Source organism: Dama dama, chromosome 3 (assembly GCF_033118175.1).
Source record: "Dama dama isolate Ldn47 chromosome 3, ASM3311817v1, whole genome shotgun sequence".
In the NCBI taxonomy this organism is placed as follows: Eukaryota; Metazoa; Chordata; class Mammalia; order Artiodactyla; family Cervidae; genus Dama; species Dama dama.
Window position 1 is genome coordinate 19662986 of NC_083683.1, and position 24259 is coordinate 19687244.

General features: G+C 37.0%; 1 protein-coding gene and 1 non-coding gene across 7 annotated transcripts in view; both read left to right on the forward strand.

The window, feature by feature from the left end:
• Positions 1-24259, forward strand: part of TBC1D15 (TBC1 domain family member 15) — a 72304-nt gene that overhangs the window by 37300 nt on the left and 10745 nt on the right. For 2 of the 6 annotated variants that reach the window (XM_061124618.1, XM_061124628.1), the window contains exons 6-14: positions 1788-1890; positions 2719-2769; positions 3078-3275; positions 4740-4868; positions 5845-5948; positions 7005-7099; positions 11997-12029; positions 17952-18068; positions 23479-23579. In XM_061124618.1, coding sequence (XP_060980601.1) covers positions 1788-1890; positions 2719-2769; positions 3078-3275; positions 4740-4868; positions 5845-5948; positions 7005-7099; positions 11997-12029; positions 17952-18068; positions 23479-23579 — 931 coding nt within the window. The remainder of the gene's footprint in view (positions 1-1787; positions 1891-2718; positions 2770-3077; positions 3276-4739; positions 4869-5844; positions 5949-7004; positions 7100-11996; positions 12030-17951; positions 18069-23478; positions 23580-24259) is intronic. The other 4 variants (XM_061124584.1, XM_061124591.1, XM_061124600.1 and 1 more) reach the window with 4 other exon arrangements.
• On the forward strand, positions 9397-9503 carry LOC133049464 (U6 spliceosomal RNA). The gene has a single exon (XR_009691327.1). It is a non-coding gene; the product is annotated as a U6 spliceosomal RNA (small nuclear RNA).

The window sequence follows — 24259 nt, forward strand, 5'->3', positions numbered from 1 at the left end:
AAAAGTTGTCTTACTGCTGCAGTGAGGTTTTGAAAGTCTTGAATAACATTGTTATGAGTGAGCAACTTCCCAGAATCTATAATACCCCAGAATATGTAAAGAGAGTGATTAATCTTCCCAGATTCAGTCGGTGTGGCAATCTGGCAGGTGGATATGTGGCAGTATTCTGGAATGCCAGGCCTCCTCCTGGTGAGCTCTGCAGTAGCTGAACAGCGTATCACCTGTCCTCCTCCTGATGTGCTTGAAGAAAATGCTCTGTTGATTTCTTTAGGGGCAGACAAGTAAAATGTGACTTCTTCTAGCCCCTCACCACAGAGCATTAGTTATTAAAAAAATAAAAAGAGAAATTCTTCCTTTTATAAAAGTATCTGTGGTTGGTTGTTGGTTGAGCAGTCATTTCTTCTCTGCATCTCCGGTCTTGTGACCGTAGTGTTGTATCTGGAGCCAAATAGTTGGCTGAACACAGCTAACTGAAGGTTGCATGTGTACTCCCCTTCAACATGCAGAAGCCAGTAAAAAATTGATACAAACTATTTTTAGAGACAAGTAACCATAGCGCCAGCACCACTGTGTTAGGGAAAAAGACGTTCCTGTATTAATTATTTTCTTTTTCTGATGCTTCATTTACAAGTTGACCAATCACTTAGAAATGCCTTGTGAGAACCTGTAGGTCTTCATGTTAATCATGAACCACTCCCCTGCAGGAGACATTCAGAAAAGTAATTAATGAATATCGAACATCTAAAAATTTTTTTTTTCTACCTCAAATGTCTCAACCTTAACTCTTTTAAAAAGCCAAGGGGCTTAGTAAGCTGTTATTGTCTCTGAGGAGTGAGTTCTGACTAAGAGTAAAATCTGTTTTGGATTTCAGGTACCCCCATAATTGCTGTTGCATCCTCTTATGTAAGAATTGAGAAGAGAGAACTGATGCTGAAGTTCTTATCTCAAGTTTTTATAATAAAGTAGAGGTAGATAGCAGCAAAACAATGCATTTAATTTTTGTTTTTAAACATAAAAGTTGTGAATTTATTACAGCTGGCTTACTAACTTATAAAACTTTTGAATAGAAAAAAGACTGGATAATTCATTTGTTTACTTCAAATTAGGTCTCTTTTTGGAAAGCATTTTGTTTATTCTGTAGTTACTAGGAAATGTGAAGAAAAACTTGTGTCCAGAGCTTTATAAGCAAGAACTAAAAATATACTGTTATGTGAACTGTACATTACAACCATTGTGTTATAATAATGATTTGCATAATTAATAGTCTTTAACAGGTAATCTTTTTTATCTTGTATTTTTAACATCTTATATTGAAATTCTCCCAAATGTGAAGTGTCCATTTCAAAATAGGATGTTTTCCTACAGTGTACATATTACATATACCAATGAATCCTGAAGTGCGTTTCAGTTTTCTTTATAAGAGAAAATATATTCTTATAATAAGGGAAGATATATTTGTAAGGATTTTTCTACGATATTCTAAACAAGAGTTTGGGTTTGGGTTCATTATAATTTAGTTCTCTTGGAATAAAATAAAATAGAAATACACTTCATCCTTTTTTATTTGTTAATTTAGTAGTTTCATGTAGTTTTGGAACTCACTTAAGATAGTTACTAAGTACTTGCTAGTACTGTATTGATGGGAAACTGTCCTGGAGCTGGACATTTAAGGTTTTTTTGTTGTTGTTGTTAAGGAAAAATAACTATGCATTAGTAATTATTCACGTATCACTGATACAGTATGATACTGTTTTCTACAAAGCGCCCCCCCCCTTTTTTTATTGCAGATCTCCACAGGACAAAAGAACACTTCTTGTGAATTGTCAGAATAAGAGTCTTTCACAGTCTTTTGAAAATCTTCTTGATGAGCCAGCATATGGTATAATACAAGTATGTTTCTTAAGTCTATTTTGTATTAATCTGTTAGTCTGACCCCATTATTTTATATACATGCTACCTCTTACTTTCCTAGCGATTATACAGAATGAGGCACATGTCTGTTTGTGTGTAAACTTTATGGAACTATTCTCTATAGTTTTATAGAAAATAGTATGTATCATACTATAGAAATAGTATGTATCATCTGGTTTGAATTTTTATTTTCCAGTTAAGTAGGTTCATTTGGGGTCAGGTTAGTTTAATTGCTCTTCAAGTATTTGAGTATATTCTTGAATTTGGCCGAAAAGCACAGGCAGAACTAAAGATAATTTTTCACTCAGATTTCTATGTAAACTTAATGGCAGTTTTGTTGACTCATGTGTTTGTATATATTCACTTATTCATTCAACAAATGTTTGAGTGCTTACTTTGTCCTGGATGTTCTTTTCTTGGTTCTGATGATAAAGTGGGGACGTTTTAGGAAGGAAGACAGGAGAGCTCTTGAACACTGATTAAAAAAAAAAAGTGAGGGAACAGTTTTTCTTATTATGAAAAATAATCATTTTAAAGATAGACCTTTAAGAAGTAGCTGTTTTTGCTAAATATGAATAAGCAGGCAGTTTGGGATTTAGAAATAACTTTAGCAGTAGAAAAATGTTTTTTTACTGTTTTCTAGGACAGCCCTGTCCAGAACAAATTAGTTTTACTGGCATGAGTTACCCATATATAACTATGTCAGTTAATATTTAAATATTGTGAGTATTTAAACTTAGCTGTCAGATATTTTGTGTTACATTAGTGTGGTACTGCACACTTTAAGAAGTTTTTTTTTGTGTGAAGGCAGGACTACTAGACAGAAGAAAGCTGTTGTGGGCCATTCATCAGTGGAAAGTAAGCACTGCATATATTTCTGGTGTATGCAGATTGAATGAAGCCTGCAAATGATTTGTTTATCTGCAATTCAATCAGTAGTGTTAGCTTGTCATTTGATATGCTATTTTAACCAAATGAAAAAATTGGCTTAGAAAATTTAAATTTTTCTTCCCAGAAAGAAACAAAATTTTAAAATAATCTTAGAATACTGTTTTAGTTCTGATTCTCCCCCCCCTTTTAAAAAACTTTGCCCTTTTGCTTATCATGAGGTATTTTTATCGTTCATTTGAATTAACTGTGCCAATATTTTTCTTCCTACCACATAGAAAATTAAAAAGGATCCTTATACAGCAACTATGGTAGGATTTTCCAAAGTCACAAACTACATTTTTGATAGTTTAAGAGGCAGTGATCCTTCTGTACATCAGCGACCACCTTCAGAGATGGCAGATTTTCTTAGTGATGCTATTCCAGGTTTAAAGATAAATCAACAAGAAGAACCAGGATTTGAAGTCATCACAAAGGTGAGTGGAGTTTATGTTAATATAGCTCTTCTATTTTAGCAGGAGAAATGCTTTTTAATGCTACAGAAATGCATTTCTATAGAAATATAGAAATTAAATGATAAATAGAAATTCAGTTTTGGTCATACCTGACTTCTTTCTCACAATCCTTTCATATAACTTTTTGCTAACTAATATATCTAACAATTCAAGCTTGTCCTGCCACCAGATTCTTGGTTGTTTCTTCACCAACTATGCTGCTTTCCTTTTCTATTCATCAGTGTTGGATGTCTTTTCTTTGACTACTTTTTGATAATAATGAATAGGTCGTTCGTTTCATTGAGTGCATAGTGAAGCTGCTCAGTCGTGTCTGACTCTGTGTGATCCCATGGACTGTAGCCCACCAGGCTCCTCCATCCATGGGATTTTCCAAGCAAGAATACTGGAGTGGGTTGCCATTTCCTTCTCCAGGAGATCTTCCCAACGTAGGGATTGAACCCGGGTCTCTTGCGTTGTAGGCAGACGCTTTACCATCTGAGCCACCAGGGAAGTCCATTGAGTGCATAGGAGTGAGTAAATAGTAAGCCTTGCATGTTTCCCATAGTTCTGCTCCAGATTTTTGTTTTCCCAGGTACTCTACACAGGCAGCTAGTCAGGACACTACTCTTGGGCTTTCATTCTTATGTGAATATTTTCTTTTTAAGTAAGATGGATTTTGGCCTTGAATTATGTCAAATCTTTACATATGTTCAACAAGACTTTTGAATTTGTTAAAATTCTAGGCTCCACACAGAACATTATGAAATATCTAAATTATAGTACTTAATGGAGAAGGGAATGGCAACCCACTCTAGTACTCTTGTGTGGAGAATCCCATGGACAGAGGAGCCTGGTGGGCTACAATCCATAGGGTCGCGAAGAGTTGGATATGACTGAGCAACTAACACACACACACTTAAAGAACTTATCTTACAAATGGCATTTAAAAATTACCAACTTTTTTTTTATTATTTAAAAAAAATTACCAACATTATTGAATAAAAAACTGTATAAAATGCAACGTGAAGCTAATGAATCATGAATCAATTCTGAGAGCTGCCAATTTTAGTTTGGAAGGAAAGTTAATTTTAGAATATGAATGGAATAGTACTCTCTCTTTTTTTTAAATAATAGAGCATACCATTTAGTTTGAAGGGTTTGTTTATTTGTATGTTGAATGTTCTATACTTATGTAATTGAAACCCAAAGTAGCAAATGCTTTTCTGTTTCTGAATTTATAGCTCAGTTATTTGTGTGTTTAGTAGGAGGGAAAAATGTATGGAGTGTTACTGCAGTTTATAAACTAAACATTGGAAACTAAGGGAAAATATTAGAAATGTTAGAACTTATGTGTGAGTAATAGTATTTTAATTTTAGTTGCTATATACTTTGATTTCATTTCGTTTGTTAAAGGTGTACTTCTTTTTGCTTATCTTCCTATTTTAGATTGATTTGGGCGAAAGACCTGTTGTTCAAAGGAGAGAGCCAGTATCATTGGAAGAATGGACTAAGAACATTGATTCTGAAGGAAGAATTTTAAATGTAGATAATATGAAGCAGATGATATTTAGAGGGGTAATTACTTTGGTATTTTAAATTGTTGGTATTCGAATTTTCTTTTTCCTTTGAGATGTTGGAGAGATGAACTCCATTTTGATGAATGATATCTTCAAATCCCTGTAGGACAGAGTGAGGTGCTTGTGATATCCTTGAGGGTTGGGTATTAGGGCTATGCTGCTAAGCCTGTGGAAAGGCACTCTTTCTTACTGGGGAGTTGTGTGGGTGATCTGAAGGAAGTGTTGTCTCTGTGGTAGCTGCCTTTTCCGGTAAGGTTTGGGTTTGGAAAGACTATCAGCCTGCTGTCAGCTCTGTGGTCTCCTGTTTGCTCTTCACTGTTCATGTATTCTGGCAGCTGCTTACACCGTCAGAATCTCAAAGTCAAAAACAAGGCAGTAGTCACTGACTTGAGCTATTTTCATATGTATAACTACCTTGGAGATACTGTGGGTTTGGTTCTAGACTGCTGCAGTAAAGTGAATATTGTAGATAAGCAAGTCCCTCAAATTTTTGATTTCCCAATGCATATAAAAATTACACTTGTGCTCTGTATTGTATTTAGTTGATTGATTGTTCAACAGTGTCATGTCTAAGAAAAAAAATGTACATATTTTAATTAAAAAATGCAAACAAAAAGATTTAATAACAGTAACATCAGAGATCACTGATCACAAATCACCACAAATAATAATAATAATGAAACAGCTTGAAATATTGCAAGAACTATCAAATTGCAACTCAGAGACATGAAATGAGCAAACGCTGTTAAAAAATTATTGCAGAGATAGATTTGTTTGACACAGGCTTGTCACAGATGTTTAATTGAATTAAAAAATGCAATGTTTGAGAAGTGCAGTGAAACAGAGTGCAGTAAAATGAAGTATGCCTATGTGAAACTCTCTCTTAATGGTTAGTTTTTCTGTTTATATGCAAGTTTTATAAGAGTATTGCATTCATTTTTTACAAGTGTGTTTAATATGCATATTTTCTTTAGGGACTTAGTCATGCATTGAGAAAACAAGCATGGAAATTTCTTCTGGGTTATTTTCCTTGGGACAGTACCAAAGAGGAAAGAACTCGGTTACAAAAACAAAAGACGTAAGTAATGGTCTTTTGTATGCTTACTAAAGAAACCCAAGTAACTTACCCATAAAAGTGTAATATACTGGGATTTGAGAGTATGTTCTTATTTTCATCTTTTTAACTTAAACATTACGAGTGCAGTAGTTAATTTCAAACCAGAAATGCTTACTAGAGAGATATTATTGCAATTACATTGGTGAATATGTTGAAAGCTGGTTAAAAAATTTCTAGTTCCTTTGTATCTACATTTTAAACATACTTAGATATAGCTTTTTAAATACATGTCATTTATCTTGATTCATTTTTATAGTTTATTATGAAATTATAAAAATGGTTCATAAGTATATTTGCTATTTAGGTTAATTACCTTTAAATTATTTTCCTGGTGCTCTTATAAACTGGTCTTTGATTCTGTTTTTTTGGAAGTGTGTTTCTGTTTCTAAGTAATTTATCAGACTTAAAAAGAAATACAGACCAACTGTCCAGTTTTACTTATTGCCAGTTTGTCAGTCTAACCTTTAATTTAAAGCTCATTTTCAGTGATTATGTATATATTCAAACTCACACAGTCCTTTCTCATCTCAATATGTTTGCCAGAACGTCTTAGACATTGTCACATCAACAAATTTCTGCAGTAAACTTGTTGGAAAATGGCACTCATATGTTACATTAAAGAAAAAAAAATTTTTTTTTCCTTAGGTTTATGTTGGGTTGGCCAAAAAGTTTATTCTGGTTTTAAAAACCCAAACAAACTTTTTGGCCAACCCAATATTTGTCATTATTCAGAAACTCTAGTGGTTAAAGTATTTAATGACAGGAATAATTTTAGGTCTGATATTAAGGATTTAAATAAATGTTTCCTTAAAATCACACATAAATTATTCACGTAGTTTAAACAAAGTTTGACATAGGTTATTTTATTTTTCCTTTGTTTTCACTAATTTATCATAACTTTAAACATTTTACTGTCATTTATAAATTTATCTCACTAGCATCATAAATGCTTTGATACATTAAAATTTTTTTTTAGGTGTTTAAGTAACTTCTTTTGGTGTAAAATTGTTTCTACAGTGATGAATACTTCAGAATGAAACTTCAGTGGAAATCTGTCAGCGAGGAACAAGAGAAAAGAAATTCGAGGTTGAGAGATTATAGAAGTCTTATCGGTAATTTTTTCTTAATTTTGGAAATGTTTGGAAGGGTTGCATGGAAGTTTTGGTGAGATTTAAGAAATGAAGATATATAGTAAGAGTTAGGGCCCAAATAAGAAATCAGAGGCTTATGGCAAAGATTCTTACCACGAAAATACCTCGGACCTCCTAGGACAGCCTTTGGAGTATGATTTAGGTGCTCTTTCTAGCTGCAAGCCTCTCTCTGGCTCTCTAGCCCTCTGAGGAAACTAACATTGTTGTGAACTTGGCCAGATAATAAGGTCATAAAGCTGTGTCTCAGAGACAAGATGGAGTAGAGGAGGCAAAACTCACCTTCCCCCCCAAACACATCAAATATCTACACATGGAACAATTTTCATTGAAAACTAACTGGAGACTGGCTAAGGGACTCCTGCACAGTCAAAGCTGAGAGAAAGATATACGTGACATTGAATAGGAAGGGAAAATAAATGATGAGGTTGGAGCTTGTGTTGCTGGGAGAGGACTCGGGAAGTTACATGGGCAGAGGGCCTCCTTGGGGGGAGAGAGTGGGTTAAGCCGCATCCTGGGTCACAGTCATGGGGCCCAGCACTGAAAGATGAGCCTCCTTGGCTGCTTGGAGGGCCAGTGGGCCTAACAGGAGGCCTGTAGGAAGCCTGAACTCTGCCCTTGAAGAGGGTGCGCATGCTTGTCTGAGGCAGGGTGGAGAGGGTGGATTGAAAGCTGCAGGAGTGGCTGGTGGGCTTCCCATAGCCACCCTTGCACGTCCTGGCCTGAGCTAAACAGACACTCTATAGTCCTGCTTGGGAGACAGGCTGTGAGATACAGAAGCAACTCAGACCTGAAGCAGCGTATGAGCAGGGTGGGGGCGCCCATTACAGGCAGAATATCAGAAGCAGTCTGGATCTGTGACCTTTGCGGGACCGATAGCCCGTGCACCCACACTTGGAGTGCCCACACCAGCCCCTCTTGTTTTAGCACTGTTCCCTCTGGGAGAGGTGTGTAGGGTACACACTTAGAGGGAAGAGAGCCCGCTCAGACTGAGCCCCGGGACTTGTGCTGCAGGAATTTGAGGCCTGACCCTGTCCCTGAGAGGGAGGTGACAGCAGACGGTCAGACAGCCAGCTCATACCTGGCCTCGGCCCCGGCCCCTCCACCTCGAGCCGCACCTCCCAGCAAGGGGATAGCTACCATCATGCTCTCAGGGAAAGTGTGACCTGTGTTCAGGTGAATCCAGCTCTCCCTCCAAAGCCATGGGCACAGGCTGACTGTATATGGATTGCCCCACACAGTGACACCCGTAAGCTGTTCCTCTGTGAGATTAGGTAAAAGTTAAGCAAAACAAGAAGACAGACGAATTTGTTTCAATTGAAAGAGTAGGAGGAAACCCCTGAAAAAACAGCTAATGAAACAGACATAAGCAGTTTACCAGATAAAGAATTCAAAGCATACCAGATAAAGAATTCAAAGCGTTTTTATGAGTAATAACACAGAAAATAGAAGAATCAGAACTGAAAAATACAGACTGAAATGAAAAACACACTATAAGGAATTAATAGTAGACTGGATGATACAGAGCACATAAATGGTCTGGAAGAAAGGATAATGGAAATCATCTAATCAGAACAGCAAAAAGAAAAACAAAAAAAAATGAACAGCGTAAGGAACCACTGGGACAACTTGAACTATACCAGCATTTGCATTATGGGAGTTCCAGAAGGAGAGGGGGGATGGTGAAAATATGTGACATTTTCCACAAAACTAGAACAGATAATCCTAAAATTAATAATCTTAACTGCAGAAGACCCCCAAAATGCCAAAGTAAAAAAAAAAAAAAAAAAGCCAAAGTAATCTTGAAAGAGACAAAAAAAAAAAAAGCTGAAGGTATTATGCTTTCTTGACTTCAGACTATACTACAAAGCTACATTTATGGAAACAGCATGGTACTGAAACAAAAACACGCATAGATTCCAATGGGACAGAATAGAGAGCCCAGAAACAAACTCACATGGTTGGTTAGTCTACAACAGAGGAGGAGAGAATATATAATGGAGAAAAGATAGTCTCTTCAGTAAATGGTGCTGGAAAAACTGAAGAGCTGTGTATAAAACGGATTAGAACATTTCCTCACACCGTATATAAAAGTATAAACTAAAAATGGATTAAATACCTAAATGTGAGATGTGAAACCATAAAGTTCCTAGAAGAGAACATAGGCAGAGTACTCTTTGATGTAAATCATAGCATTATTTTTTTTTATTTGTCTCCTAAGGCAAAGGAAACCAAATGGGACTAATTAAAACTTAAAAGCTGTGCTCGCTTCGGCAGCACATATACTAAAATTGGAACGATACAGAGAAGATTAGCATGGCCCCTGCGCAAGGATGACACGCAAATTCGTGAAGCATTCCATATTTTTAAATTTTAATCTTTTCAGGTAGTTGTGGACTTACTGTAAATGCTCCAAAAGCTGAAATCAAATAATAAAATAGACTAGTTTACTCAAAAAAAAAAAAAAAGAAAACTTAAAAGCTATTGCATGGAAAAAGAAAGACAGCCTGCTTGCTGAATGGGAGAAAATATTTGTAAATGATAGGACCTTTAAGTGGTTAATACCCAAAAATATATAAACGGCCCCAAAAATCAATTAAAACATGGACAGAAGACCTGAATAGATACTTTCCAATGAAGACATCCAGATGGCCCGCAGGCACATGAGAAGATGCTCAGTAGTGCTAACCAGTAGAGAAATGCAAATCAAAACCACAGATACTACCTCATACCTGACAGAAGGCTATCATTTAAAAACATGACCAATAACTAATGTTGGTGATGTGATTAAAAAGGAATCCTTGTACACTGTTGATGGGAAATGTAAGTTGGTGCAGTCACTATAAAAAACAATATGGAAGGCCTTCAAAAAACTCAAGATAGAACTACCGTATGATCCAGCAATTCCACTCCTAGGTATAAAGCTGAAGAAAATGAAAACAGTGTGCATCCCAGTGTTCATAGCAGCATTATTTACAATTGCCAAGGTATGGAAGGAACCCGTCTCCATCAACAACAAATGAATTGGTTAAGAAGTTGTGGCATGTGTACACACACACACACACACACACACACACACAATGGAATATTACTCAACCATAAAAAAAGAATGAAATTCTCCCATGTGCAACAGTGTGGGTGGACCTAGAGAGTATTATATGTGGTGAAATAAGAGAAAGATGAAAGATGAATAATCTGTTACCAGTTATATATGAAATATAAAAAAATACAATGAACCAAATGTATATGAGAAAACAGAAACTGAATAATAGATGTAGAAAACAAACTAGTGTTTATCAGTGGGAAGAGGGAAGAGGGATGGGCCAAGATAGGGGTAGGGTGTTAGGAGATACACACTACTGTGTATAAGACAGATAAGCAAAAGGACATATTGTACAGTACAGAGGAATGTAGCTGTTACCCTGTAGTAACTTTAAATGGGGTATAATATATAAAAATATTATCACTATGTTACATACCTGAAACTGATACAATATTGTAAGTCAACTATAGTTTAAAAAAGGAGAGAAATCAGAATGGAAAATAAATTAAAATGTGTGTTTAATATTCTTGGTTGTCTCTCTTCCAGTAGGAATATGAGTGCAGCCAGTATAGGTACTAATATATTTCGAGTTCCAAAGCATGAATTAAAGAAATGTTTAACTTCATTTGCTTGTTAATTTCATTTAAAAAATGGTGGTATTCCTCATTACAGAAATACCTTGTTTATTATAGAAAAATTAGAAGCTATAGATGAGCCTAAGAGAATGAAATGAAAATCTTGTTTCTGTCATTCAAAGAAAACAGCAATGGTTAAGAGGCTTTGGTTTGTATCCTTCAAGACCTTCTTTAAATATACATATATTTTATTTTTTAATCAAATGAATGACTCCATAGTAAATCTTTATCAGTATTTAAGAACTGAATAACTTCATCTGGGAATATTTATTCTCTGAAGAAGAGATACTTGATAGAATTTTACATTAAAAGCATTAACTTTCACCAAACAGTTACTGACTTGTCTGTCTCTTATGATAAAGGCTAGGTTGGTATAAGTTGCTGAAGGTGTCCATAGTTACTGCTGTACATGTTTACCTGACAAGTTCAGTTCATAACTTCCGTTTTACAGATAAGAAAACGGAAGCACTGAGAGCATAAATTGACTTGTCCAAAGTCATATAGTTAACAAGAGCAGTACCCAGTTTTGATGCTTACTGTTTGTTGCATGCCCTCTATATAATTTTAGGATAGTTTTTGATAGTAGTGAAACTTACTTGTAAAATCCTTACATTTGGTTTTGTGTATCTGTAGCTTTATAAATAAAGATTTGAGGGATGTTTTTGACCACCATGATCATCACTATCATCCCATGAAAGAAAAATTTCTCTAAATCATAGTTAAGAATCCCAGCATAACAGACTGATTTGGCAGCTTTTGTAGACGTAAAGACAAATGCTGAGATCTTTGATTGAAAAAAATCTTTATTTTCCTGAAAAATAAATTAGACCAGAGTAAACCACATCCTTCCTCTGGTTAAGGCAAAAGTTTCAAGACCTTGAGGAATGGGGTATCTGAAGTTTTCACCTGAAACCTCCTGCTATTTTCTGTTTCAGTAGGGAAAATGATAATGTACTGTTCCTTCCTGCTTGGAAATATTGTGAGTGAAAGGGATCTTAGAGAAAAACAAACCCAGTGTTTTAAGCCCTCTCCTTCCACATGCCATCCTTTGTTCCCTTTCTCACTCTTTCCTATGTCCTGTTTTCACTGTTTTCATGAAATTAAAAGAAAAATTTAGATGCTTTAAATGCCTGTTATGTAGTTTGAATTGAGACAAAGCTTAGTCTAATTTTCTCATTTTTAGCAGATAATGAAATAAAATTGAAGCTCAGAAAAGGTTAGTAAATTATCTTAAGTCATCTATCTGGATCGTTCCATATCTGGATGATTTCATAATCAGATCTAATTCTTAAGTGGCCTTTCAACTATACTGTGCTTTTTACTAATACAAGTATATAATGCACTCGTTTAAAAGCATTTTTTTCCTGTCATACTTTGTCCTCAAAATATTTCTTAGGGCTTTAGGAAGAATTACCAGAAGCTCTTTGTTGTTGTTTGGTATAAATTTTCTGTAATTATTGTTTTTTTAATTTATTTATTTTTGCCACACTGGGTCTTCGGTGCTGCGCGTGGGCTTTCTCTAGTTGTGGAGAGTGGGGGCTCTTCTTTGTTGTGGTGTGCGGGCTTCTCACTGTGGTGGCTTCTCTGGTCACCGAGTACAGACTCTAGGTAGACGGATTTCAGTAGTTGCGGCTCTTGGGCTTTAGAGCGTGAACTCGGTAGATGTGGCACAGGGCTCAGCTGCTCTGCATGCAGCATGTGGGATCCTCCTGGACCAGAGATCAAACCTGTGTTCCTGCGAACCTGTGTTCCTAAATTGGAAAGTGGATTCATAACCACTGGACCACCAGGGAAGCCCTGAATTCTATTTAGAAAAAAAAAATATGCAGATAATCTGTAGGCCTTCTGGATCATGCCAAGAAGGTGACTTTTATTTTAAATATGAAGAGTTCAAGTTGTTCAAGTATTTGAAGTAAAATCCTATTTATATTTTAAAGTCATTTTTTTCTGCTGTATGTAAATTGGATTGAATCAAGAGTAGGAACAGGGAGACCACTTCGTAGTAATGACTCCAATACAAGAGATGGTGGTGGTGGAGATGTAGAGTGATAGATTGATACAGGTTATATTTTATTATAGAATTGGTAAGACTTCGTGAGAAATCAGGGATGGGACTACGTTTCTTGGCTTGAGAAATTGATCATTTGGTGGTGCTACTCACTGAGATGCATGGAGTATCAGTTCAGTTGCACAGTCGTGTCTGACTCCCTGTGATCCCATGGACTGCAGCATGCCTGGCTTCCCTGTCCATCACCAACTCCCAGAGTTTACTCAAACTCATGTCCATTGAGTTGGTGATGCCATCCAACCATCTCATCCTCTGTCGTCCCCTTCTCCTCCCACCTTCATTCTTTCCCAGCATCAGGGTCTTTTCAAATGAGTCAGTTTTCACATGAGGTGGCCAAAGTACTGGAGTTTCAGCTTCAGCGTCAGTCCTTCCAATGAATATTCAGGACTGATTTCCTTTAGGATGGACTGGCTGGATTTCCTTGCAGTCCAAGGGACTCTCAAGAGTCTTCTCCAACACCACAGTTCTTCGGCATGCAGCTTTCTTTATAGTCCAACCCTCCCACCCATACATGACTACTGGAAAAACCATAGCTTTCACTAGACGGACCTTTGTTGGCAAAGTATAGTGGTGTTGTTGGCATGGAGTTGTTGTTGGTATGGGGTATAGTGAAATTGCATTAGATTTTACATATATATCTTAAGGTGGGACATAGAAATGGAATGTCAGTTGGCAGTAATCTGGAGTAGTCTGGGTAGGTTATATAAATTTGGTTATTATTAATATAAATATCCATGGTAATAGATGATATCACCTAGGGAATAAAAGAGAGGCAGGAATCCGAGTCTTTAGAGCATTGTTTCCTAACTTTGACTGCATGTTAGAATCACCAGGGGTCTTTTTAGAAATCATATTGATTATTTTAAACAATCATATATTCATTCATTTAATAAATATTTACTTAGTGCCTATTACTAGCGTGTGAGATGAGTGCAATTATGCAGTAGTTTGAGCATTCTTTGGCATTGCCTTTCTTTGGGGTTGGAATGAAAACTGACCATGTCCAGTCCTGTGGCCACTGCTGAGTTTTCCAAATTTGCTGACATATTGAGTGCAGTGCTTTCACAGCATCATCTTTTGGGATTTGAAATAGCTCAACTGGAATTCCATCACTTCCACTAGCTTTGTTCGTAGTGATGCTTCCTAAGGCCCACTTGACTTCACATTCCAGGATGTCTGGCTCTAGGGGAGTGATCACACCATCGTGATTATCTGGGTCGTGAAGATTTTTTTTGTACAGTCGTTCTGTGTATTCTTGCCACCTCTTCTTAATATCTTCTGCTTCTGTTAGGTCCATACCATTTCTGTCCTTTATTGAGCCCATGTTTGCATGAAATGTTCCCTTGGTATCTCTGATTTTCTTGAAGAGATCTCTAGTCTTTCCCATTCTATTATTTTCTTCTATTTCTTTGCATTGATCACTGAGGAAGGCTTTCTTAACTCTCCTGGCTATTCTTTAGAACTCTGTATTCAAATGGGCATGTCTTTCCTTTTTCTCCTTTGCTTTTCGCTTCTCTTCTTTTCACAGCTATTTGTAAGGTCTCCTCAGACAGCCATTTTGTTTTTTGCATTTCTTTTCCTTGGGGATGGTTTTGATCCCTGTCTCCTGTACAATGTCACGAACCTCCGTCCATAGTCCATCAGGCACTCTGTCTATCAGATTGAGTCCCTTAAATCTATTTCTCACTTCCACTGTATAGTCATAAGGGATTTGATTTAGGTCATATCTGAATGGTCTAGTGGTTTTCTCCACTTTCTTCAATTTCAGTCTGAATTTGGCAATAAGGAGTTCATGATCTGAGCCACAGTCAACTCCCAGTCTTGTTTTTGCTGACTGTATAGAGCTTCTCCATCTTTGGTTGCAAAGAATGTAATCAATCTGATTTTGGTGTTGGCCATCTGGTGATGTCCATGTATAGAGTTATGGCAGAAAGTGAAGAAGCACTAAAGAGCCTCTTGATCTTGATGAAAGTGAAAGAGGAGAGTGAAAAAGTTGGCTTAAAGCTCAACATTCAGAAAACTAAGATCATGGCATCTGGTCCCATCACCTCATGGGAAATCGATGGGGAAATAGTGGCTGACTTTACTTTTTTGGGCTCCAAAACCACTGCAGATGGTGATAGTAGCCATGAAATTAAAACATGCTTATTTCTTTGAAGGAAAGTTATGACCAACTTAGACAGCATATTAAAAAGCAAAGATATTACTTTGTCAACAAGGGTCCATCTAGTCAAGGCTATGGTTTTTCCAGTAGTTGTGTATAGATTTGAGAGTTGGACTATAAAGAAAGCTGAGTGCCGAAGAATTGATGGTTTTGAACTGTGGTGTTGGAGAAGACTCTTGAGAGTCCCTTGGACTGCACAGAGATCCAACCAGTCAGTCCCAAAGGAGATCAGTCCTGGGTGTTCATTGGAAGGACTGATGTTGAAGCTGAAACTCCAATACTTTGGCCACCTCATGCGAAGAGCTGACTCATTTGAAAAGACCCTGATGCTGGGAAAGATTGAGGGCGGGAGGAGAAGGGGATGACAGAGGATGAGATAGTTGGATGGCATCACCCACTCAATGGACATTTGGGTGGACTCTGGGAGTTGGTGATGGACAGGGAGGTCTGGCGTGCTGCAGTTCATGGGGTCGCAAAGAGTCAGACACGGCTGGGTAACTGAACTGAACAACTGAAAGCATTTCAGAAAGTAGTGACTGGAATGTTAAGTAAGATGAAAACTTGGATTGACTGTTAAGCAGAGTGATAAAGAGATCACTAAAAATTTTGATGGAAAAGGAGTTTTGGTGGAGTGGTGAATGTGCCAACCTGATTGGAGTGAGTTTGAGAGGGAATGGGAAGAGAGGACATGGAGACAATATGTACAGTTCTTTCAGGTAGTTTTGCTGTAACCAGAGAAAATGGGGCCACAATTAGAGGGAAGAGTGAGATTAAGAAAGATTTTTATGATGATAGAAGCAATTGTATGGTTGCTGAATGAAACTATAAAACGATGCAAGAATTAACTGGGACCCTATCTTTGAGTAGCCAATAGGGCATGGCTTTTGTGCACCAGAGGAGGGATTTGGTTGTAGCGACAATCATGGAAGCTTTGTAGCAATATGAGAGAGAAGGGAGACTAGGGGTCCAGAGGCTGTTGTGTGGTTAAAGTAGTAGGAATCTATGGAGTTCTCTTTGGATAACTTTCATTTTCTCAGAGATAGGAAGCAAGATCCTCAGAGCTGAGGTGTGGGGGGAAGATAGCATACTGGAGGCTTGGGAGAGGAGAAGATATAAAATAATACGAGAAGAAAGGGGACGCATGAGGGAAGTAGAGCGTGATTGCCAGGCAGGATCCACTTGAGGGCAGAAATGGTGAATGTAAGACAGACCGGTCTGCGTAGTTGTGCTTTCTTCAGCCTTCGCTGCATCAGGTTAGAGTTGGATTTAATGAGGACTTTAAAAAAAATTCAGTGCTCATTTTCTTTCTAGAAACACTTCCCTTGTATCATTTTTGATACCTTTTTGTTTTCTGCCTGGCATGTCTACTAAATACTCAAGAGGAGAGAATTAACAGATAGTTCTTGATGGCACAAATAATTTTTTACTGTGTTTAAAACACCTGTAAGGGAAGAAATTCTATGTTGGCATTATGACTATGTAAATTGTACTTGAGTTAATAAAAATAACTTATCTTTATCAACCATGATATGAGAATGAAAGATGTTTTTAAATGAAATTTGACTGTTATAGCATGATTGGTGTTGCTTTTCCTTGTTTGAAAATGTCTTCACAGTGTTCTATAGATAGGTGCTTATATTTATTGCATCAAGTGTAGTATGTTTTAGCAGAAAGCTAGACTGTTGTTCTTATGATTTTTTAAACACGCTTACAGAATCTAAACTCATGCTGTGTTAGATTCTGCTTTGTTGTAAAATACCTCCTCATCTTTTCACAACAGTTAATTGAGAATGTTTTCAGATTATTCCATTTACGGGGCAGGGATGGGGAAGAGAACAGTTATTAGTTTTAAACAAAACTGATTATAGAGTAGGTTAATCACTTTAAATTTCTTTACATTATTTTTTCTTAATTTACTGAGGGATTCAAGTTTGAGGAGTGCCTTTTTAATTGTAAGGTCTTTCACAGCAATATGCATCTAATAGATACCAGTTGTCAGAGAGGCAATGGCACCCCACTCCAGTCCTCTTGCCTGGAAAATCCCATGGACAGAGGAGCCTGGTGGGCTGCAGTCCATGGGGTTGGGAAGAGTTGGACACGACTGAGCGACTTCACTTTCCCTTTTCACTTTCATGCATTGGAGAAGGAAATGGCAGCCCACTCCAGTGTTCTTGCCTGGAGAATCCCGGACGGGGGAGCCTGGTGGGCTGCCGTCTATGGGGTCGCACAGAGTCGGACACGACTGAAGTGACTTAGCAGCAGCAGCAGCAGGTACCATTTGAGATACACTTCTGGTGATGTTTCCGGATCTTTTCTAGTGTCTTAAAATCATTTTCAGAAAAATGGATTTTCATTTTTTCAGAATTAAAATAGATTGCTTTTATAAACTGAATAATATATATTGAGAATACAGAAGTAGTTTGTCCTAAAGATGATTATGGAACATAATACTTCCTATAATGAATGAAGCAATTATGAAAACAAATCTCTTTGATTACACTTGACTGCATATTAACTTTTTTCATTACTGTTTTCAAATACTACTGCCTGTCACATGTGTTCATGACTGGCATTTTTGTTGCTAACTAATGTGAACTATTAATACTTGGTGTTGGTTTTAATTAATCAAAAATATTTCCTACTATTCAATTGAAAGGTTTCTGTTTAGGTAAAAATTGAAAAATATTTTAAACTATACCCAAGAGGAGGTGGACTGACTGGAAAAAAATTTCAAAATGTTAGCTTTTTTGCTTATCTGAAATGGAGTTTGATGAACTTTTTCATTAAGTAAAAGCTTAGTAAGAGAGTAAAATTAATAACAAGAAAAATAACTCTACTTGTAAGATATGAGCTTTATAAAAATCTGTCATTCTAAAGGTTTTCAAATATGTGATTTTCTTTCTCAGAAAAAGATGTTAACAGAACAGATCGAACAAACAAGTTTTATGAAGGTCAAGATAATCCAGGGTTGATTTTGCTTCATGACATTTTGATGACCTACTGTATGTATGATTTTGATTTAGGTAAGTTCTCCTCTAATACCCTAATTTAAAGATGTATGTTTAATTTAGAATTTAACTAGACGTATGTAAAAAGCTCTGTGATGTAGTTTTTATAGGGGTTGTTCTACTGGGGACTGGAAACTTAAAAGGCTTTGGTTCCCAAATTGTGTACCAGAGAGCACTGGGTTGCTGCAGCAAACTCATGGGACTGATGTCGGATATTTTAAATATTTGAGGGAAATAGAGGGACATCTGTAGGACACTGCCCTAACTACTAGCTGGAGTAGTTCAGGGTTTCAGCATTAAATCACCACATTCCTTCTTTCTGATGAAGTTATGTTTACAAAGGAGAGTTTTTGACTCTGCTGTGATAAGCAAGTACTGTGAGAAAATAGATGAGGATGGTGGTATCCAATTGGATTCCAAAGTTTGAGAAGTAGTGTGGTGCCCAACAGGTCCTAAAGTTCATAGGATATAAATATTTATTAAGTTGTTTGGATATGTTTAATAAATGGAAATGTTATTAATATTTTTGAACCTGGGATGCCGTGGAAAAAAATTTCTGAGGCGTACTGTGACCTGAGAAAGTTTGGAAACCTTTTTTTGATAGGCTTTCTCCCTTGTGAAGAAAAATGCTGATTTGATATCATAGATAAGAGGTGCAGATATTTATCTAGGGCATGTGAAATTTCACTTTTTTCCTGGTTAGGCTGCTTTCTACCAGGAATGGGTTGGAAAGACTAGGAGTGGAGGTTAGAGTGGGGGATTGCATGGGAAAGTGATGCTAAGGGCTAGAAAACCTGAGGAAACAGTATTTTAAGGGACAAGAGGACTTGAGCTGTTTCTTTAAGGGACCAATAAACTCCCTAAGCATCTACCTTTTTAAGTGAGTATAAAGAATGAACAAGTTTCTGAGTTACCTACTGATGTTAGTGACTCCCAGTAGAGGATAGTGAGGGTAGTTGTTTCCAGATTACCTTAATAGAACCTAAGACTTTCTTTTGGAGAAAGTAATTGAGTATTTGTCATATTAAACCCAAATGAACCTTGAATGGCGAGTATATTTTCTTCACTGTTTGTATCTATGAACCAAGAATTCTTCTTGGCTTCTTATATGTGGGTTAGGGAAAGATGTAAACTCTTGAGGATCTTGCAGGATCAGCCTCTTATGACAGTAAGTGAATATCTCAGATTTCTCTTTAAAATGTGAAATGTGCCCAGTCCTGTCAGGTTACACCTATAATGAACCTCAAATTGGATCGGTGAAAATACTAGGGACTGGAGTGCTTCTCAGGTTACCGAGTGTTGTCCTGCTCAATTTTGATTATATTAGCAGCCTCTTTTAAGAAGTGGATTAATAATCCCAGTTGTATGAATAAAGTTATAGTGATTTAGAGAGTGACTCAGGGCTGCATAAGTAGTAAATACTGGGCTGGGGGTAGAGGCCCAGCTCTTTATTTCAGGCTGGTATTTTAAAAAATATTTTTTTAAAATTTATTTGGCTGTTGCAGGGTATGGGGATCTAGTGAGCTGACCGTGGATTGAACCCGGGCCCCCCTGCTTTGGGAGCACAGAGTCTTAGCCACTGGACCACCAGGGCATTTTCCAGATGGCATTCTCACCTCCACACATTCAGCACCCTGACCCATTGCCATGTCAGTCTCTGTTAACCGCTGTTGGAAATAGGGCCTTTACTGTGGAGAACAGGAGGCATCCTCTCCAGGGGTAATTGTGAAGTACGAATGTATATTCTCAGAAGTCATTCCTGAATGCTCAGTTTTTCCATGCATTGAGTCACAGACAAGCTATTTGGACAGATTGCTATTTCCATTTGTCTATATTAACCCCACATTCTTTCTGGTTGGATACTTAAGTTATCTGAAACATACCCAGGGATTTTATTAAGAACTCTGGCCTTGAAAGAAGCCAAGGTAGTTTTCATAAAGCCCTGGACCAAATTGCTTGCTGTTTGACATGGATTTGAAGTAGCAGACAGTGATGTCGGACTCTTTGCAACTCCGTGGATTGTAGCCTGTCAGATTCCTCTGTCCATGGAGTTTTCTAGGCAGGAATACTGGAGAAGGTTGCCATTTCCTAATCCAGGGGTCTTCCTGACCCAGGGATTGAAGCTGCATCTCTTGCATCTCATGCATTGAGCAGGTGGCTCCTTCACCAGCTCCCCCACCGTCTTGCTGTTTACTCACAGTAAAGTAACCTGGGCTGTAAGTTTACTCTTGTAGTTGATTTTGTCATATTGAGTTGTTTGGCCTCTTAACCCACAGATGAGGTATCGGTGTGTTTGCATTTAATACAATCTCATTAGTAGTGAGGAGGAAGGCAAAAACCATCAAAAGCATACAGAAGACAAACATTACCAAAAGCAGATAGAAGAACTCAAGGAAGAGTAACTTTTACTTAGTGCAGAGGGTACACCTAAGGTATTTCTGTGGGAGGTACCTATTTTTTTTTCTACAATGTATGTTTATAATCATGATCCTGAATAAACAACAGAAGGTTAAATTATACTCAGAATACTCTATGTAAGAAGGCAGGAGTGTGTCCAGTAGAAAAAAAATGATTTCAAACACTTAAGATTTTTTTTAAAATTTTATTCTCTAATAACTGAATAAGCTTCAGTTGACCTGGAAAATTGACCTATGTAAAGATGAACTCTTTCTTTTCTCTTTAAGAATGTGTGCATTAGGATGATAAGGAGTTCATTTTTAACACCTCCCAACTGAAACAACTTTGTTATGAAAATAATTTAGGGGAACTTCTTCAGACATTGTAGTAGTACTGATTAAGATGTACATCAGTCAGCACTCGTGCAGAATCTGAACATCACTGAATGCTAATTTAAACAGCTTTAATCTTTCTTTAATTAAAGGGAATTTGTACATTAATTCCACCCCCACAACTCATGACATACCCCAAAGAACATCATGTATAAAATAGATTAAAAGCAACAAGAGTATGGAGAATAATTTGACTAGTTGATTTAACTAAAACTTACAGAAGAAATACAGTACTGATCTGGTATGAAAGCTAAAGACTTAAAGGATTAAATTAGCTTCTTAGAAATTTTTATTCATTATAACTTTATAACAAAACTCATTTCCCCCCAGAAGAAAGGTGCTTTGTAAATCTTTTGAATAGCACACTTTGAAATAGTTCCATTGTAGACTGTAGGTAGTCAGACCCAGTAAAGTGGTGCTCTTCTGCACTTTGTTGAATTCAGATAAATTTCCTTCATGCTTTGATTGGTTTAGCCTTTATGTTTGTTGTTGCTTTCACTGTGTCATTGCCATGTAGGAAACTTTTGATGATAACAGTCTAGTCTTCCTTCTGACCTACTTAAGAAAAATGTTGTTTTAACCAGGGAAAGAAACAAAGAAAAAAAGATTGCTTATAAGATACTGGCTTATGTCATTATGGAGACTAAAAGGTTCCCAGCCTGCCACCTAAAAGCTGGAGACCCAGGAAAGCTAGTGGTGTAGTTTAAAGCCTTCTGAGGGCAGGAGAGCTGGGGCAGAGGTCTCATTCCTGAGTCTGAAGGTGTGAGACCAGGAGCACTGAGGGCAGATGGATGTCTCAGGTCAGCAACCAGGCAGAGAGCAGATTCAGCCTTCCTCATCTTTGTGTTCTGTTCAGGCCCTCAGTGAATTGGATGATGCCCACTCACATTTCTGAAAGCCATCTGCTTTAATCAGTTCACCGATTCAAGTGCTAATCTCTTCTAGAAACACCTTTGCAGATACTCCCAGAAATTATGTTTAACCAGACATCTGGGCACCCTGTGGCTCACTCAGATTGACACCCAGGACTCACCATCACGAGTGTGTGTTATTGTTTTAAAAAGCGTCTGCAATAAATTTGTTTATGTGCTTACATTTAGGTGTCATGTCACATGCCGTTTTTTCTAGCTCTTTTCTCTGAACGTCTTGGTAACGCCATTGTTTGGCGCTGTAATGAGGGGATCCCAAGTTTGTGTATGTGTGTGTGCGTGCGAGCGCACTACTGTGCATGGAGCCGCACTCTCCCATGGGGTGTAGTGTAGACATAGTGAGGTTGGCAGGGGTTAGGCGTAGCAGTAGATGACAGGGCAGAGGCTAATAGCAGATAGAGCTAGACTTCTGTTTGTAAGGAGATCCTGAAGTGAGCTGGGTGTCTTTATTACACTTTTAACCCAAATTTTCTTAAGAGATTTTGGCTTACCTGCTTCCTGGGGTCACTTTTAAAGCTTTCTTCCAAAATAGGAAGAATGATGTAAAATTATGTATAATTTCTTCAGAAATATCCCCTCTCCTTTAAAAATAAGCATACTGTTTTAAATGACTTCAGTTCACATAGATTTTGGTGAATGATAAGAATGTAAGTTTTGGTTCTGCAAATGAAAGCCTGTTTTCCTCAGACTATCACTGGGGGAAAAACATCTCTGTGTAACTTTAACAAATACACAAGTTACCAAAGTTGAATGATAATATGTATGTGAAAAGGCTTTGTAAGAGCTCTTGTCCCTTGGTTCATTCAAGTCTCTGTATTTTAAGTCCGAAATCTAATTGTAAAATAGTTAAGAAAATTGTTAAGATGGAAATATAAACAATAAGACTTTTGACATGGTCTGGTGAAAAGCAAAACTAAGACTTTCTGGTTTTTAAGGGAGGGACCTGCTTCTTTAACTTTCCAATTTTTCTTTTAATCAACGGCTTTAAATTAGTGTCATGATTGAGAAATTGTAAGAGTGTCAAGAGAAAGATGGTTGAAATGGTAGTTTTACATACAAAATATTGATTGGATTAAATCCATTTGCTAGCATTGGTTGGGTTAGAGTAACAGCAAAAAGAAAAAAAGAGAAATTAAAAGAGGTGATTTTGTTGTGGTTATTTTTGTGTGGATTACCAATGTCTGGTTGCTAAATCAGTTGGACCCTTTTTTAGTTCTTATTTCACTTGGCTTATTCATGGCAGTTTGGTGGTGTTGTCCACTCTGACCTTGCAACTTCTTTCCCTTTGACTTTTACAACATTCTTTTCCCTTGCTTTCCCCCCTTTCTTCTTGACTATTATCTCACAAATCTTCTTTGGCTGTGTTCTTTTCAGTTTGATGTTCCTCTGGGTTTCCCGTCATCCGTCTTTATTATAATGCTTTTGCACATAAGTTTTTAGTATTATCCTCTCCTGATCCTCTCCTGATAGTGAGTGATACCTACACTGAGACACACAGCAGTTACATATCTGCTTGACCTCTCAAGCACCTCCCATTTCTCACCTGGTTACTAGATTTCCTTCTCATTGTTTAAGAACATCAGTATACACAAGTTTGTGAAACCCGAAAAAGATGTAATTTTAAGTGAGTTGGTGGAGATACGCATAGATGGATACAGAAAGTTTAGGTTTTTAGAGGTATGATTAGTTCTTCTTGTTTTTTTTAAGGCTACGTGCAAGGAATGAGTGACTTACTTTCACCTCTGTTATATGTGATGGAAAATGAAGTGGATGCCTTTTGGTGCTTTGCCTCCTACATGGACCAAATGGTAAGAACAGAGACTCCTTCCTTTAATCAAATTAATTTTGAATATTTTAGTTATATAATAATCTTACTATATAAGATGGATGTTTATATTTAGCCAGTCATGGTAGAACTTGAAACAAATTGCTCTGTTGGTTGGTTGTTTCAAGAGGCTTGGAAATGCTGGTACTATTTTTAATATTAAAAGTAGATAGTAAGTGCCTATAGAATAGGAATAATCAGGATTTAATATTGGTAAATAAATGCTTATGATCTGCAGAAGGGTAATGAGTCATAGAATATTGATGAAGTAGATGATTCAGTTCTTGTGAGGTATTTTCATTTCATCTGTTTCAGAGATAAAGCTTAGTCATTCCAAGTAATATCCTTACCTTTTGTGAACGTTTTAGATTTTATCATTATAGTGACTGATTTTTCTCCAGATGTTTTTGAACTATTTGTAACATTGACAGTTTCTTAGTTTTTTCATAAGCATGTGATTATTAGAGTTGAACTGTCTATATACATGTTATTACAAAGAACATTTTATCTATTATCATTGATATATCTTAGAGACAGAGTTCTAGGACAATAGTACAGAGAGAGTATTAACAGGAAAATAAAATAGAACAGTCTTCTCAAGTAATCTTTAGAAAGTGGAAGGGGGAAGAAAAAGCAAAGGGGCTCAGAGCAGATAAAAGCATA